At 50.3% G+C, this 15,152-nt stretch overlaps 1 protein-coding gene across 1 annotated transcript; it reads right to left on the bottom strand.

Annotated features, from left to right (window-relative positions):
- LOC135291234 (protein ALEX-like) lies at positions 1-6,151 on the bottom strand. The gene is made up of 6 exons (XM_064405265.1): positions 5,161-6,151; positions 4,728-4,915; positions 3,040-3,160; positions 1,357-1,971; positions 883-1,000; positions 1-530 (listed from the first exon to the last, which is right to left on the bottom strand). The coding sequence occupies exons 1-4, from the start codon at positions 6,149-6,151 to the stop codon at positions 1,961-1,963; spliced, it is 1,311 nt and encodes a 436-aa protein (XP_064261335.1). The 3' UTR covers positions 1-530; positions 883-1,000; positions 1,357-1,960.
- Positions 6,152-15,152: the final 9,001 nt, after the last annotated feature.

Here is a 15,152-nt window from a genome sequence, read left to right as displayed (position 1 = left end):
TTTGGATTAAGAACAAGAATTTATTAGATTACTACCACCAGTCTATGTAAAAATATAAAAATACCAACTTCAGTTAACAAAACCTAATTTATTGCCAGCCTCTACAACTCACTAGATACAAAGATCAATTAGGACTTCAACAACTTAATTTATTACATATCACTACAAGTGTACAGCCCATATAGAAATACAAAAATATGCATTCCCTCCCCAAGGAACCTTGTACCAAGAACCTTATTGATAGAACTGTACAACTATATGACTCCATACATGTTTAAATAGTACTAAATACACACACACAGAAATATTTATATATATAAAAAATATATATTGTTATATATAAAAATACCTATATAACAATCTACATATGTAAACAGAAATGAAATATTACATAATATACACTATATATATGAACAGATATATGAACAGAAAGAAAAGGGACCCCAGCTGCCCCATCTTCAAAGCCTCTCCTACGGCCTCTTCCTCCCGGGCAGAGCAGCTCTCCTGCACAGGGACAGCAGATGGGACATCTGGGAAGCAAAGGGAACACTCAGTCAGTAGGGGCACGTTTCCCTTGGCAGCAGCTGCACTTCCATCAGGGAAGAGGAAATGTCAGAGCCTCCCCAGGAGGGTCAGAAAGAGAAAGCAGCCGAGCGGGCCGGGCTGTGGTGAGCGCAGCCGCGGCGGGACCGTCCCGCAGCCCCGGCAGCCCGGCAGAGCCGGCACAGCGCCCGGGCCCTGCCGGCACAGCTGCCTTGCCCAAGGACAGCCCCTGTGCCAGCCGGGGCAGCTGCGCTGAGCAGCCCCAGCACGGGCAGGGCCCACGGCCACAGCCCACGCCAGCCTCAGCCCCACCCTGCCTCCCCGGCCCTGGGGCCTCACCCGGGCTCTCTCCAGGCTGGCAGCAGCAGGGCCCTGCTCCCTGCTCCTGCTGCTGGCCCTTGGCTTCTCCCTGCTGGCTCCCGGCAGTCTCCGGCGGTCCTCGTGGTCTTCATTGCAGCTGTGGCAAAAGTGGAGGCTCTGGAATTGGTTCCAAGGCCTGGCAGAGCTGCAGTCCCGGAGCCCTCTGTGCTCCCTGCTGGCCCCTCCATCCCCTCAGCCCCGCCATGCTCTCGGCAAACCCCCAGCCCCCTTCAGCTTCTCCAGCCCCTCACAGTCCTCTCACCCCCCTCAGTCCCTTCTGAACCATCCCGTCCCCTTAGACCCGCCACCCCCTCAGCCTGTGCCACTTGCCTGTCACCTCAGTGCCACCATGGCCCTGGGCTGCCCCACAGCCCTCAGCCCCAGCAGCAGCTCAGGGTCACCGTCCCTTCAGCGCCACCGCCCCCTCAGCCCCCTCAGTCCCCTCAGTCTCACCGTCCTTCAGCAGCTCCTCAGGGGACAGTGCCTGGGGCCACCGGCAGCTCCAACCGCTCCAGGGACATCCGGGGCTGGAACTGCTGCTGCGCCCGGCCCGGCCGCCAGCTCGGACCCAGCCCAGGGAGAGGGGACACAGGGGACACAGGGGGAAAAGCAAGAGATGAAAAAGGCAGCCAAGGGAGGAAAGAGGTAAAAATGCAGCCTAAACCTACACCAACATCAATCTATTCACCTAAACATTCATATTCCTCTTACTATATAACTAGGCACATTTATAAATATAACTTTCTATATGTATTTTTTTTTACTCTACTCTCATATATAAATTTAACTCTGAAAAACTATAAATATAATTATATATATAGAAATATAATGATGTCACTTCTGTAATATATACTTTTCCAACTTTAACTATACAGATCTATAAATATATGCATATATAAACAGAACACTATAATGTATAAATGGAACTGTAAGCACTAATAAACAGAACCAAGGAAATCTATAAATATATCTACAAACTGAGGAATTCTACCTGCCTGGTCACAGGCTCTCCTCTGACTCCTCCTGCCATGCAGGGCCGCCCTCCTGGAGACGTTGGTCAGATGGCATCTGGAAGCAAAGGGAATGCTGAGTCAATATTGGCCTCTCTGCACCTTTCCCTTGGGCAGCAATTGTCTTTCTACCAGGGACTGGCAAAGATGGCCTGAAAGGCAGACTCTCACTTGGCAAGTTGAAGTCTGCTCTTTAAAGAGCCAGAATCCTTCCAAGTGCTCAAAAGCATCTTTCAAAACATTGAAGTATCTCAGTAAAGTCTCACTCGCAGTGCAAAGGGCACCCACGAGAGCTTGAAACACAGCCCCAGCTGCATCAAAGAAGCTCAGCCTTGCTCTTTCTCTGTGCTGACAGAGACCCGTCCCCACTGAAATGGCTGAAGCTCAGGGCTGCTGGAAGCTGAGTCATGAACCAGCTCCATTACCTGGCACCAACAAAGTGCCCTCTGCAGCGAGCAGCAGCTGCTCCAACTCGACCTCAGCTCTGGCAGGAAGAGCTGGGAGGGACAGAGCTCCCTACAAGGTCTGCAGGCTGCACCAGCTCGGCTAAGGAATGGATCCAAAGTGCTCCCTCTGTCCTCTTAGGTCTCGCTAATTCAAGCTTTTTCTTCTGTTACTGGATTTACTGTGATTTTTCAATCGGTTGGCCTCTGATGCTCTGCTCCTTGTTTTGCTTGTGGGTCAGGACTGATACCAGCAGACTGGTACTACATTTAGGCACTGATTTGGACTTCTACCATGAGTTTTTACTCCTTCTTTTTCCCCTGTTCCTTCAAGAGTCGCTCAGCCTGCCACCCCCCCATCACCCTGCAGCAAATTTATCCATGGACTTCAGCACAAAACTGGGACACCCAGCTTGGTGATGCAACACCTACAAGGTCAGGTTTATTCCCTGCTCTCTTGCCACAGCAGAGGACTCAAGTGTCAGAGCCTCTGGAGAAGCATGGAGGGCATGGAGGTCATGGAACTCAGGGAAGTTATGCCAGTGAAGGATTTGAACTAAAGGCACCAGGAAGCACCAGCCCTGCAGACAGGAGCTCAACTCTGCTCATCTCCCTTGCTGCCAGAGGCAGGCTCAGAGCAGCCATCTCACACCTCTCTAAACCAAAGTGGGCTGTGTCCTTACCAGGCTCCTCGGGCTCTGGGGAACTGTTCCTGCAGCTCTCGGTGCCAGATGAAATTTCCTCTGCTGCAGCTCTGTCCACAGGCTCCCCTCCTGAAGACTCAGGGGCGACACTAACATCATCCTGAGCAGAACCACAGAAAGAAAGGAACCCAAAGATCACTCACTATTTGGCTGCAATCACATCAGGGATACAAGAACTCTCATTCTCCACTCCCAAAGGACATGGAGCATGGGGGGGACACTGCCTACATGGTTCACATGACAAGCCTTTTAAACTCAGGATTTGGGTGACCAAGGTGAAACTGAAGCTCTTACAAAATGATCTTTGAGACAAAACATGAACACAGAAAACCAGAAGGCACCAAGTGAGGGGATGTGGGGGAGGTGCCCTCACGCTCTGACCCTGGCTTATCTCAGGAGCTGTGAGAAATCAGCCAGCAGAAAGCCAGGGGCTCTCCTGGCTGCCAGCACGGCTGTCAGCAAGGGCAGAGCTCGCTCCCAGCCCTGCCCTGTGCTGCAAACCCACACGCAAGGCACACATTTCTGCTGGGACTCTCACACCCCCACACACTGCTCACACAACCCATCACACCGTGGTGCTTTTCAGAGCCCTCTGCTGCTGCCCCATGTGGAGGATCCAGGCAAGCATTTATGCACCTAGGCTACTTCCAGGATCACATTCCTGACCAGTGGCAAAAATGTGTAAATCAGGAGGGCAGGAAAAAAACCAGCCCAAAAGACAGGAAAAGCCAGACAATCAAATACTGTTTCTATTCCACTGAGGAAGTCAATGTCCACAATGAAGCACCTGCAAATGCCCTTTGGGTAGACAGATATTCTCACTAGGACCAGTTCCAGAACATTCATCTCTTCTGCAATAGCCCGTCCATCAGAATCCTAAAGATTCTCAAGATGGTTCCGAACCTGCAATGTTTCCTTTTGTTATGGAATAAAATGCTTCTGAAAGCTGCTATGTGTGAGTTTACAGAAGACAAAAGACGTCCCACTTGAGAACATGATAGTGGGAAAACCAAAAAATCCCACTCCCCTCCTTGAGTCTGCCCTGCCTCGATCATAAATGTACTGCAGGCACTGGGTCAGCCCATGAACAGACAGAGAGACATTCTTTGGCCAACACGTAGAATAATCTGCACAAGGACAGAGAGCTGCAGCTCCAGCCCAGCCCCACACACGGCTCTGGGAGCGCCCACACGCCCGGCAGGGCTCACACAGCAGCAGCAGCAGCTGCAGCCCAGCCCTGCTTTGCCTTGGCCTTCCCACCCAAAAGAGGCACAGCCCACATCTGCTGCTGGAACAGGCACCTCTGGCATGTCCCTCCCTGCACGGGACACTTGGCCTTCAGTGGCAATTCTCCAAACACTCTTCTCTTCCTTCCCAGCAAACAAAAATCCTGCAAACCATCACCGCAAATGCCCCTGTAGGAAGGATTCTTCCCAGGAAAAGGAGCACTCAAACTTGGCCAACACAGGCTCACAACGCTCATCCTCACTAAGGGGGGGAGACTTTTTCATTTCCTCTTCTTTTACAAATCTTTCTTTACCAAGAACAATTAAATAACTAAGTAATAACAAAATAAGTTCAATTAGAGAAGCCTTTCCTTCTCAGCTATGTAACAATGATCAAAAGCTCACAGTCCAGCCCCTTTGCTACCCATCCAATGGAGTTACCTGAGCAGAGGCAGACCTTTCGGGCAGGGATCTCCTGATCTCCCGGATCATTTTCTCTATGGCAAGGCCGAGATCTGCTGGTGGCCATCCCTCTGCCCCAGGTGCGTTGTGTCCTGAGCTGGAGGCCGTCGATGCTGCACAAGCAGCACTGCCAGCTGGAGCGCTGGGTGCAGAAGTGCCCGGGGTGGCTGCAAGAATCCAAACACGTTGGTCAGGCTCCACAATGTGGCTCTGGGACACAGATCTCTACTGCTGCCTTGGATCAACCATCACAGGAAGCATGCAGGAAAAGCAGGCAGAGAATTTTTTGGCAGCCTTCGAGGTGCCGCTTCCTAATAGGCTTGACAATTTCTGACCGAGAAAGACAGAGCCTCGTGGAAAAATACTTAAGCGGTCACTTTTCCTGACCTTTTGGAAAAGCAAGGTTTCCTACCTCGTGGGTCGAAGGCCGGGGGCTGCTGCTCCCTGTGCAGCTGCTGGAAGCAGCAGGGCTGGAGCCGGAGCACCTCCCGGTCGAGAGGAGGCAGCTGCCCCCCGTACAGCTCCTGGAAGCGGCTGGGGGGTCCCTCCCGCCCGAGCGGCAGCAGCGGCTCCCCGTGGAGCCCGAGCAATTCGCAGGGCGGGATCCCCAGCACCTCCCGCTGGGCGGGCGGCGGCCGCTCCCCGTACAGCTCCTGGAAGCGGCTCGGCCCCTCCCGCCGGGCCGGCACCGGCCGGTCGCGGTGCAGCAGGTGGAAGCTGCAGGGCGGGCGCCGGGCGAGCAGCGGCCGCTCCCCGGGGCGCTGCTGGAGGCGGCCGGGCCGGGGGCTGCGCAGCTCCCGCCCGTCCGGCAGCGTCCGCTCCCGCTGCAGCAGCAGGAAGCCGCTGGGCGGGCGCCCGGGCGGCAGCGGCGGCCGCTCCCGGGGCAGCGGCTGGAAGCGGCCGCGCCCGTGCCGCCCGTCCGGCAGCGGCCGCGCCCCGGGGAGCTGCCGGGAGCCGCAGGGCGGGCGCCTGCGGCCCTCCCGGCCCGCCGCCGGCCGCCGCCTGTCGGCCGCGCTCCGGCGCCGGAGGCGGAGCAGAAGGTCGGGGCGGTCGCGGCGGAAGCAGGGGCTGCTGAAGTGCAGCCAGCCCCCGGCATCGCCCGGCGCAGCCGCGCCGAGCCAGCCCGGCACCCTGCGGAAGCCGTAGCGGTACAGCTGCCGGACGAAGCTGCTGAACTGCGTGGCCCTGAAGGGGCGCGGCACCGGCCCCGCCCCAGCGCCACCGCCCCCGGGGGCGGGGCCCGGGCCGAGCAGCTCCCGCTCGAAGAGGGAGCGGTGGACGAGCAGCCCCTGGGCGTGGCTGTCCCAGCGCACGGAGCGGACGCGGGGGCTGTTCACCAGGCGCCACAGCTTGGCGGGGAAGGCGCTGGCGCTGAGCCCGGCGGGCAGCGGCAGCTCCGCCATGGCTCCGATCGCCGCCTGTGGCCGCAACGCCCGCGGCGCAACGGCCGGAGGGGGGCGCTGCGCTCGCGCCCAGCGCGGCCCCGGCGCGGGCCGGACTTGGCGGGGACGAGCGCGGCGGAGCCGGGGCCGCGGGCACAGCGCGGGCGGGGCGGCTCCCGGCGCTGGCCGGGCTCCGCACGGCACGGCACGGACGGGCAGGGCAGGGCATGGCGCTGGAACATAAACTTGGAGGAATTTAGACATTTTAGAGGAGCTAAGATTTTACTTAGAGATAAGCTTGATTGGAGTTAAATAAAATAAATCCGGTAGGCCTTAATGAAGTTTAGAGTTAGTAGTCAACTAATAATTGATTGCTTTTCAACACAATGTTGGGTCAGCTGGGTTTATAATGAAGAATATAGAAACTGACAAATAGCTTTTAGTAACATAAGACAGTTTTGGGCCTCCTCTGTTCTGAAACCAATTGAAGACAGGGAATGGGAGTTCTGCCAAGGGTTCCTTTGCCATGTTTGCATTGAAAAGGTAGAAGGGTGGTCAGAACAAGGCAGAGTTAGTTTACTTCCTCATTTTGGGACCCCTCCACATGAAAGGGACCACTGGCCCATTTCAAGGAACAAACTACGCATGCTTAATAGCTTTTGAACTATCTAGCATATGAAGCAGCGAATGGGATGTACCAAAATTATGAATATGTATTGGTATTTTGGGTATTCAATACTTGTACAGATAAAACAGCTCTGTGATCACCTGTAAAGTGTGGTGTGTATTTGGGAGCTATCCCACACGCTGCCCAGCGTGGCAATAAACATACACTTTCTCATTTTAAACTGTTAGAGCGTCTGTGTCCGTCACAGTTGCATACCGGTACTAGATCAATATCCTTATTTTTCCAAGAAATCAGCACGACAGGCAGGGAAGGGCAGGGCAGGGCACTGGGAGCCCCCCAGAGCAAGACGCCGCTCCTGCCCAGGGCGGGCTCTGTCCCTACACTGCATCCCTGGGTCACCATCGGTGACAGAGAGGAAGGACATTGCTCTGGCTTGGCTGGGGAAAGGATGGAAAGGGGGCATTAGAAAACATCCATTTGGTCTCCTTTTCAGCAGACTGGCTCTTTTTATCTCACCGTGTCTGCCTGTCTTTGGCAGAGTTGGCACATTTCTCGTGATTTAGAGTCAGCTACAGCAGCAGGGATGGGCAGCAGGTTTGTCAGCATTGTCATCCAAGCTAAAGTGCTGGCCTATGGATGGATGCTGCTTTACCCAAGGAATTATAATGCCTGGGCAAGAAGACAATGTTGCCCCATCACCCTCCCTGGTTTGCCCCCTCCTACTTCGCTTCTTTTTGGTGGCAAGGCAATGAGGAAATGCTTGAGCTATGCTAAAAGCTGTAGCTGTGCTGAAAGAAGCATTTCCTTTGTAACAGGGGATGGGAATGAAGCGCTTTCTAGAAATCAGCACATTTAGCAGAACAAGCTGACTGCAAATGGTAACCACTTGGTGTTTGAGCAGACAATCTCGTAGACTGTGCAGAAATGAGAGGTGAGAAGTTCAAGCCCGAGGAAGCCTTCTGAGCCTTCATCCAAAACGACCAGCAGGAGAGTGATGACCACCTCGTGCAGAAACTGCAAGTGTGCCACGAGGGCTTTTAAATCATATAATTAGAAAATATGCTGCAAGATGAAGGTTAGGAAAGCTTAATGTGCCCATTAAGTAAGAAAAGTATAAAACTAGTACTGTGTGAAGAATGGGCGAGTGAGTTTGTGGTGGAGCTATCCCCCTCCCTGCTGGTGATGAACAAACCAATACCTGCCCTGTGGGCCCCACACTATGGAGCACTGTTTTAGTACCTACTTTTTGGGCACCAATTAATGGCCTAGAGTTGTGGGGGACTCATGCTGGTGTCTTCCCAGATGGTTTGCACTTTGCTTTCCTCCGGAATCGCCTCTTCTTCCCCCCATCTGGGGAGAGTTCCAATGCAAATGCCTCCTGCAGCCAGCTCTTGTCACTGTAGACTGACAAAGGAGACCTTGCAATGGAGAGAGACTCCCTAGAGCTGCTGTGGAGAGCTGAAGGGGGAAGCTTTGTCCCTCAGCCTTGAAGTCTTGTTGGGGAGCTGCCTGTGCTCTGGGGGACGCACACCAATGATGTTTATCCAAGCCCTGCAGGTTCATTCCTGAGCTTCCTGACTCGCCACAGATACTTTGGGGCTGTCACATTGGGACACAAATTTCAGTCTGGGAACGTCTTGAAATGCCCCATTGTTTTTTTTTCCCTCTTCTGCAGAAATAGTGCCATAACCTTTTGTTTCCAGAGAATCTTTTCCATGTCTTTAGGAAACTTCCCTCTGCTGGGCTCCCAGATCAGGCCATTTCCCAGGGCTTCTTCCCAAAATGCAGAGTAGCCCATGGGCTCCACTCTCCAGCTGGAACAGAAAAAAGCAGAGAGTTTGCTGTTGTGGGAGAGGACTTCTCTTTCCTGCCTGCTTTCCCTTTGGTGTGTGTTCATTTGATAAAGGCAGGTTTAAACTCTGGAGGAGTTGTGTTCCAAACTGCTCCCTCCTCGAGCCCTTATGTGCGTATCCTTGGACAAAAGGCCACTTGGTGGGAGCTCCCAGTGTCAGGTTAAGGAAGGAGGTTGACATTTCAGGGCTGTGACTGCTGAAAGCAGCTGGTTTCCAGAGGTGTCCAGAGCTGGGAGTGGCTCCTTTTCTCACCCACCTGCAGAAAAGGAAGTTGCCAAGTGGGAATTTCATTTGCAGAGATAGCCATCAGGGGTGTTTTCCAAGAGATGGGCTGGCAGAGAGGCAGGTCTGGTGCTAAACTGGCTGTGTTTGTTTTGATGGTGGGGAGGGTCAGAGATGCAGACACAGACACCAGCTGGAGGAATAGTGTCATTTACTGTAATGCAAAATGCAAGAAAGTCAGAAGAGGAGAAGCCAAGCAATGCACCCCAGCATTATTACAAAAGGTTGCCTCTAGTGATTAAGAAAGATAGATCAGCAGACACCCCAATGCTTTCCCCTTCATCCAGAGCCGCACATCAGCTGGGGGAAGCTGTCCCAGCCAAGCCCTGGAGAGCCACGGCCGGGAACTGGGAAATCCTGCGGAGCCTCCACCTTTGCCAGCCACGAGGCTTCCGACTGCGCTGTGAGAGCAGCCCGGCTTTGACAGTGCTGCACAGGCAACGTGACAGCTTCTGCTGGGGGACATCTGATTTCTTTCTCCTCTTGGTTTTCTCCCCGAGCCTGCCCAGGGCTCAAGGAGGAGCCAGGGCCAGGTGTGGCCTTGTCCATTTTCCTACTGCAGAAAGGTGCAGAGGTGTTTCCCCAGTGCATTGATCCTTTTGATAGCAAGACTTGGTTAAGGAGCAGATACACAGAACATTTGGTTGGAAAGGTCACCTAGAAGGCAGCTTTGGCTCAGGTTCTGTTGTTGAGGCTTCAGCCAGGGTCTGAAGTTTGGCCTTCAGTCCTTCAGTATTTTGTGGTGCAAATCAATGCTGTGCAGAGTTGGAAACAAACAAGTCTGTCTTTAGCACATTTGAGACAGGGAACAGGATTAGCCCTGCAAGGCCAGGCTAGGGCCAAGAGCAGAAGGCCAGCAGTCTGCATTTGCCCCCAGGGAGCCCTCCAGAGCAAGAAGCCACTCCTGGCCAGGGGCTGAGGTGCCCGAAGCTGCCTCCCCGCTGTGCAGCTCTGCAGAGCCCACGCAGCGCCGGGTCCTGGGCAGCTGGGACAGCCCGGCTGCCCTGGAGCACAAGGAGTGTCCCAGAGAGAAGCTGCTGCCCTTTGCTTTGCAACTGTTTCACAGAGTCCTGTCATTAATCCAGAGTCTGACATGTGTCACTATGATATTTTCTGAAAAATCCCTTTGCCAGGATTTTTTCTCCTGAGAAGCTGAGAAGCCTCAGAAAAGAAATGTAAACAATAATTATTGATTGCTTTGAATGTGGCCTGGAGGTTGTTTACCAACAGGTTCGTCTTTGATTGGTCCCATGCGAATTGTGTTGACTTAATGACCAATCCCAGTCCAACTGTGTCGGGACTCTGGTCTGTCACAGGTTTTTATTATTCATTCTTGTCTAGCCTTCTGATGTATTCTTTTCTCTATTCTTTTAGTATAGTTCTAGTATGTAATATAATATAATATAATATAATATAATATAATATAATATAATATAATATAATCAGCCTTCTAAGAATATGGAGTCAGATTCATCTCTTCTGTCATCACGGGACACTTGCAACCACAACAGACATGTTTTTCTTTCCTCTCACAAACTTAACACAGATTTTTGAGACAATTGACTGATGTAGCTTCTGCTGGTGGTGGTGCTTTTGTCTGCAGGTGAGGGCAGGTGATTTGAACCAAGGATGGAGACCACTGTTAACACCCCAGTTTGGCCAAGTAGAGGAAACCATTCACAATTGGGCTACTGATGCTGAGCAGTAGGATTTTTTCCTAGTTTTTGGAAAGCTATGACCTTAAGAAACCCAACAGATTTTCCTCCATGAGGATACCAGCAGTAGCATAATGCCAGTTTTCTCACCTCTTTTCTGTGTCTTTGGTGCTTTTAAGAGTTTCTCAGTGCCCAGCAGGAATGAAAGGACATGTGATAATGTGATTTGAGGGCTCTGTGTTGTTCCTTGCCACATGAGTGTTCATGAAAAGCTGGACATCCCACTTGTGGCTCTGTCGAGTTAAATTCATCCCAGTTCTGTGCAAACAGCAGCCCTGAGGTGCTGAGGAGAGCAAGGACAGTGGGTGGGTGTGCATGCACAAATCATGAACTGGTACAGGGGCTGGCACAGGGGCTGTCCTTGGGCAAGGCAGCTGTGCCGGCAGGGCCCGGGAGCTGTGCCGGCTCTGCCGGGCTGCCGGGGCTGCGGGACGGTCCCGCCGCGGCTGCGCTCACCACAGCCCGGCCCGCTCGGCTGCTTTCTCTTTCTGACCCTCCTGGGGAGGCTCTGACATTTCCTCTTCCCTGATGGAAGTGCAGCTGCTGCTAAGGGAAACGTGCCCCTACTGACTCAGTGTTCCCTTTGCTTCCCAGATGTCCCATCTGCTGTCCCTGTCCAGGAGAGCTGCTCTGCCCGGGGGGAAGAGGCCGCAGGAGAGGCTTTGAAGATGGGGCAGCTGGGGTCCCTCTGCTTGGAGTTCTCTTTAAAGATACGTGGACTTGCACGTGGACAGCGATTATTAGATAGACATGTACATATGTAGGCTGCTATTTGTAGGCTATATGTAGGCTGCATATTTCTATATGTCCCTTATATTTGTGGATGTATGCTATGTATATATACATATATGTTTCTTATTACCTAGATGTGTATATATGTATCTAAGTGTACTTGTAAGTTTTATATCTGGTTTTAGTTCTATTTCCTATGTCTACACTTTGGTTGCCATCTATGTCTATTGACGCAGTCATAGAGCTATGGCTCTTTATATAGGTGTATTGGTATTTGTATAGGTAGATATGTCTATTTTTATGGTGGTTTTTGTATATTGATCCATTTCTGTGTGTAATTATTTTTACCTATGTATCCAGATGTATAGCTGCACATTTGTATTGATGCATTTGTGTGAATATTTAGCTTGGCACAGTGATATTTGTATATTTATAAATAGGTTTGTGTTATATACCTGTTCATATATATAGTGTATATTATGTGTTATTTCATTTCTGTTGATATCTGTAGATTGTTAGATATGTATTTTATATATATATTTCTCTGTGTGTGTTTAGTTCTATTTAAACATGTATGGAGTCATATAGTTGTACAGTTCTATCAATAAGGTTCTTGGTACAAGGTTCCTTGGGGAGGGAATGCATGTTTTTGTATTTCTATATGGGCTGTACACTTGTAGTAATATGTGATAAATTAGGTTGCTAAAGTCCTAATTGATCTTTGTATCTAGTGAGTTGTAGAGGCTGGCAATAAATTAGGTTTTCTTAACTGAAGTTGGTATTTTTATATTTTTACATAGACTGGTTGTAGTAATCTAATAAATTCTTGTTCTTAATCCAAATTGAGATTTGTGTAGTTCTGTATTGTCAGCACGGGTGCAGCAATTTGAAATAAATTATGTTTTTCAACGGAAATTGATTCTCGTGAGTTGTAGCCGCAGCTCTCTTCACAGAGAGCAGCAGCTACATCGTGTGTTTGTCCATCAGCAGTGTGGCTGTGGCAATCTGCAAGAAATGCCATTTGTCAGCTGCGATGGGGGTTTTGTGATTTGTGCTACCCCAAGCCATGAGCAGATGGAAATGCTGCAGGATTTGGGCCATGGAAATCTCCGGCCACGCCCAGCACATGCCCCACCTGCACTCAGGCTGGGCACAGGAAGCGCAGATTTGGGATGGCAGCAGAGCCACACGTTGGCTCAGCACTGGCTGCCAAGGCCTGCTGAGAAAGCTCCGGGACTCCACTGGGAGCAGAGCTCCTGCTCTGTGGATATGCAGATAATTCAGTCCATGTTTGGTTCTTTACAGACATACACACACAGAGAGCTGTAGGCAGCGCTCAGTAACCCGTGACATACTCGATTGTGGGAACTGAAATGGATATTCTCTGTTTAGAGATAGGGGCAGCAGAGTGGTGCCATTCTGCAGCCACCTTGTATCAGGCAGTGGTCGCTCTGTCTAAGCAGTGCAGTTGCAGCAGTCTGTAATGAATTTCCCTTTTCAACTGACATTGGCTTTGGGGCACTTCTCATTTCCGTGATGAGCGACCACATCAATGTTAGTCCCTATTTCTTCACTGATCCTGAAGCTTTGACGAGTGTGTGACAGGCCGTGGCACCCAATTCCTCACAGGTGTGTCCAGCTGTGGGTAAGAGACCTGTCTTGTCTGTGAAACATCCATCTGAGGGTATTTGTCTGAGAGTTGTGGTCCATCTCCAGAACCCCCTCAGGCAGCACCCTGGCTAGGGAGGGGAAAAATGTAAGGGGATTTATGGCATTTCTTCTCTTTTAACATGTATTTGCACTAAGCTGTAGCCTAAACTTAGTAAAGCAAAGGATAGACTTTGTTTGGTCATGCCGTGTGGAGCAAATGGTGCAGGAACAGCCACAAGCCAAACTGCAGGAGCAGCTTCTTCTTGGTCCTAACAGGACATTGTATACAAGAAAGCACCACAACCTTACTGATTCACCTCTTAGGTAAAACCACAATTGTTCACCGTGTCAAACTAGCTGGGGATGGAAATAACAAACATCCCTGGGCTGGGGCAGAAGCCTGGGAGTCACACGCTTGGAAAAAGAGAGCTGGCAAAGCCAGCCCAAGGCACAGGCACACATTTGGCTCCAGGCAAGAGGGATCTTGTACTGCACAGCTCGGAGGGACTCCAGGCAGAGGAGCCGGCCGGCGGCAGGGAGCAGCTCCCGCTGTCACTGCCAGGGAAGGACTCGCAGGACGCAGGAGGAGCGGGCACATCGCGGATGGACAGCGGAGCCCCTCCTGAGCCCCGAGGTGATCCCTCCTGCTGCTGCAGTCACAGCACAGCCACCTGCCCTGCAGGCTCTCTTTGCCTTCCTAAGCCTCAAGCTGTGTCGGTGTTTTTCCTTTTCATGAACGGGCCGGGGCTGCTCGGGTACAAGACTTGAGCGTTATTGGCGGGATCAGCCTCGTTACATGGTTGAGACAATAGGCAGAGGGCAAAGCTCACGTACAGCCAGCAGCAGCCAAAGATTTCTTTCTTACAGAGCATCTTAAAAACTTTTTAGCCAATAGCATATTGCTAAAGCTTACAGACAGTTGTTTTAACTGATTACTAAAAGTACACGTACACCTGCTTCACACAGTGCTTGCGTGTCTTCTTTTTATTAACAATACACAATGTTCCATTAGTAAGCTTAAAACTTTCTAGTATTTTGCTAAGCATATTTTCCTGCCATCTAAAAGTCTATCTTAGCCAAGCCTAAGACTCAAGCTCTTGTTTAATATCCTCACTTGCTCTACTATTGTAACATTTTCTACTTTCAGACTTTGCAGCTGCAGATAGCTCTAAGTGTCTTGGCTCTTTCTGTTTCTAAGGCCTGCTTTCCCAGCTTTCTAGAGATCTTCTTAGCTTTACTAATTCCTCCACAACCCACTGCAGGAAGCGAACCTGATTACAAATGATAGCAATTATACCAGATCAAAACTTGTTGGCCCACTGCTAATACTGGATGTTTAATTTTTTAGACTGTCTCTGCATTAAGTACCATCTGTGTTTCCAAAGGTGGTGCTCCAAATTTAGAACCGTGCATTCTCTCCTTCAGCTGATACACACACACACACACACACACACACACATATATACACACATATATGTTTGTAATTTTCTGTTTGTAACATCTGTGTGAAGAAAGGGTAAACTTAAGAAAGTGTACTTGTTTCACAGCAGCACAGTCCCATAGAAATTTATTTGAAATTCTTTTCTGAGTACCTATAGTATAAAGACACTTTGCTAAAACTAGTAAGGATGAGAGTTGCAGGGCTGGTTTAAAATCGAATCCAAATTCGATTTCATTTTGTGCAATATTTCCATTAAATCTGAATAATGCCCAAGACTAAAATACTAGAGTTCTATTTTTTTTTTTTTTTTCCATAGGAAACATGGCATAGGTATATTTTTGATTTTTAATTTAAATAGAGTATTCCACTGGACTAATTGATACCTTGGAACTTCTTTATCATTTATAACTATCCACGACTCTCATGAACAGAAAGATTAAAGGAAGGGAGGAGAGCAAATCTTTTAAAGCTATGACCTGAGAGTTATTTTACATCAATCTGGAGTTACTTTACGTCACTTGGTTAAATACACCATTACCTAAAAATCATGTATATATGTACTTGGTAAGAAGTATCAACTGAATAAACGCTCTACATAAACAAGTTCTCATCTAATTATTTTTTGCTAGCCTCATGTTCTCTTCTTATTTAGTAAAATCAGGAAGAGAAACACTGCTGTTCTTTGAAAAATTAATCTGTTAAAATATTGACAACCCTGATG

The sequence above is a fragment of the Passer domesticus genome, chromosome Z (genome assembly GCF_036417665.1).
Source record: "Passer domesticus isolate bPasDom1 chromosome Z, bPasDom1.hap1, whole genome shotgun sequence".
Taxonomy (NCBI): Eukaryota; Metazoa; Chordata; class Aves; order Passeriformes; family Passeridae; genus Passer; species Passer domesticus.
This window is presented reverse-complemented; position numbering and strand designations above follow the sequence as displayed.

Coding starts and splice junctions, on each gene's coding strand:
- LOC135291234 (XM_064405265.1), bottom strand. CDS start 6,151: ATGGCGGAGCTGCCGCTGCCCGCCGGGCTCAGCGCCAGCGCCTTCCCC. Junction 4,916..5,160: donor CCCGGCCTTCGACCCACGAG/GTAGGAAACCTT, acceptor GGATTCTTGCAG/CCACCCCGGGCACTTCTGCA. Junction 3,161..4,727: donor AAAGGTCTGCCTCTGCTCAG/GTAACTCCATTG, acceptor GGTTCTGCTCAG/GATGATGTTAGTGTCGCCCC.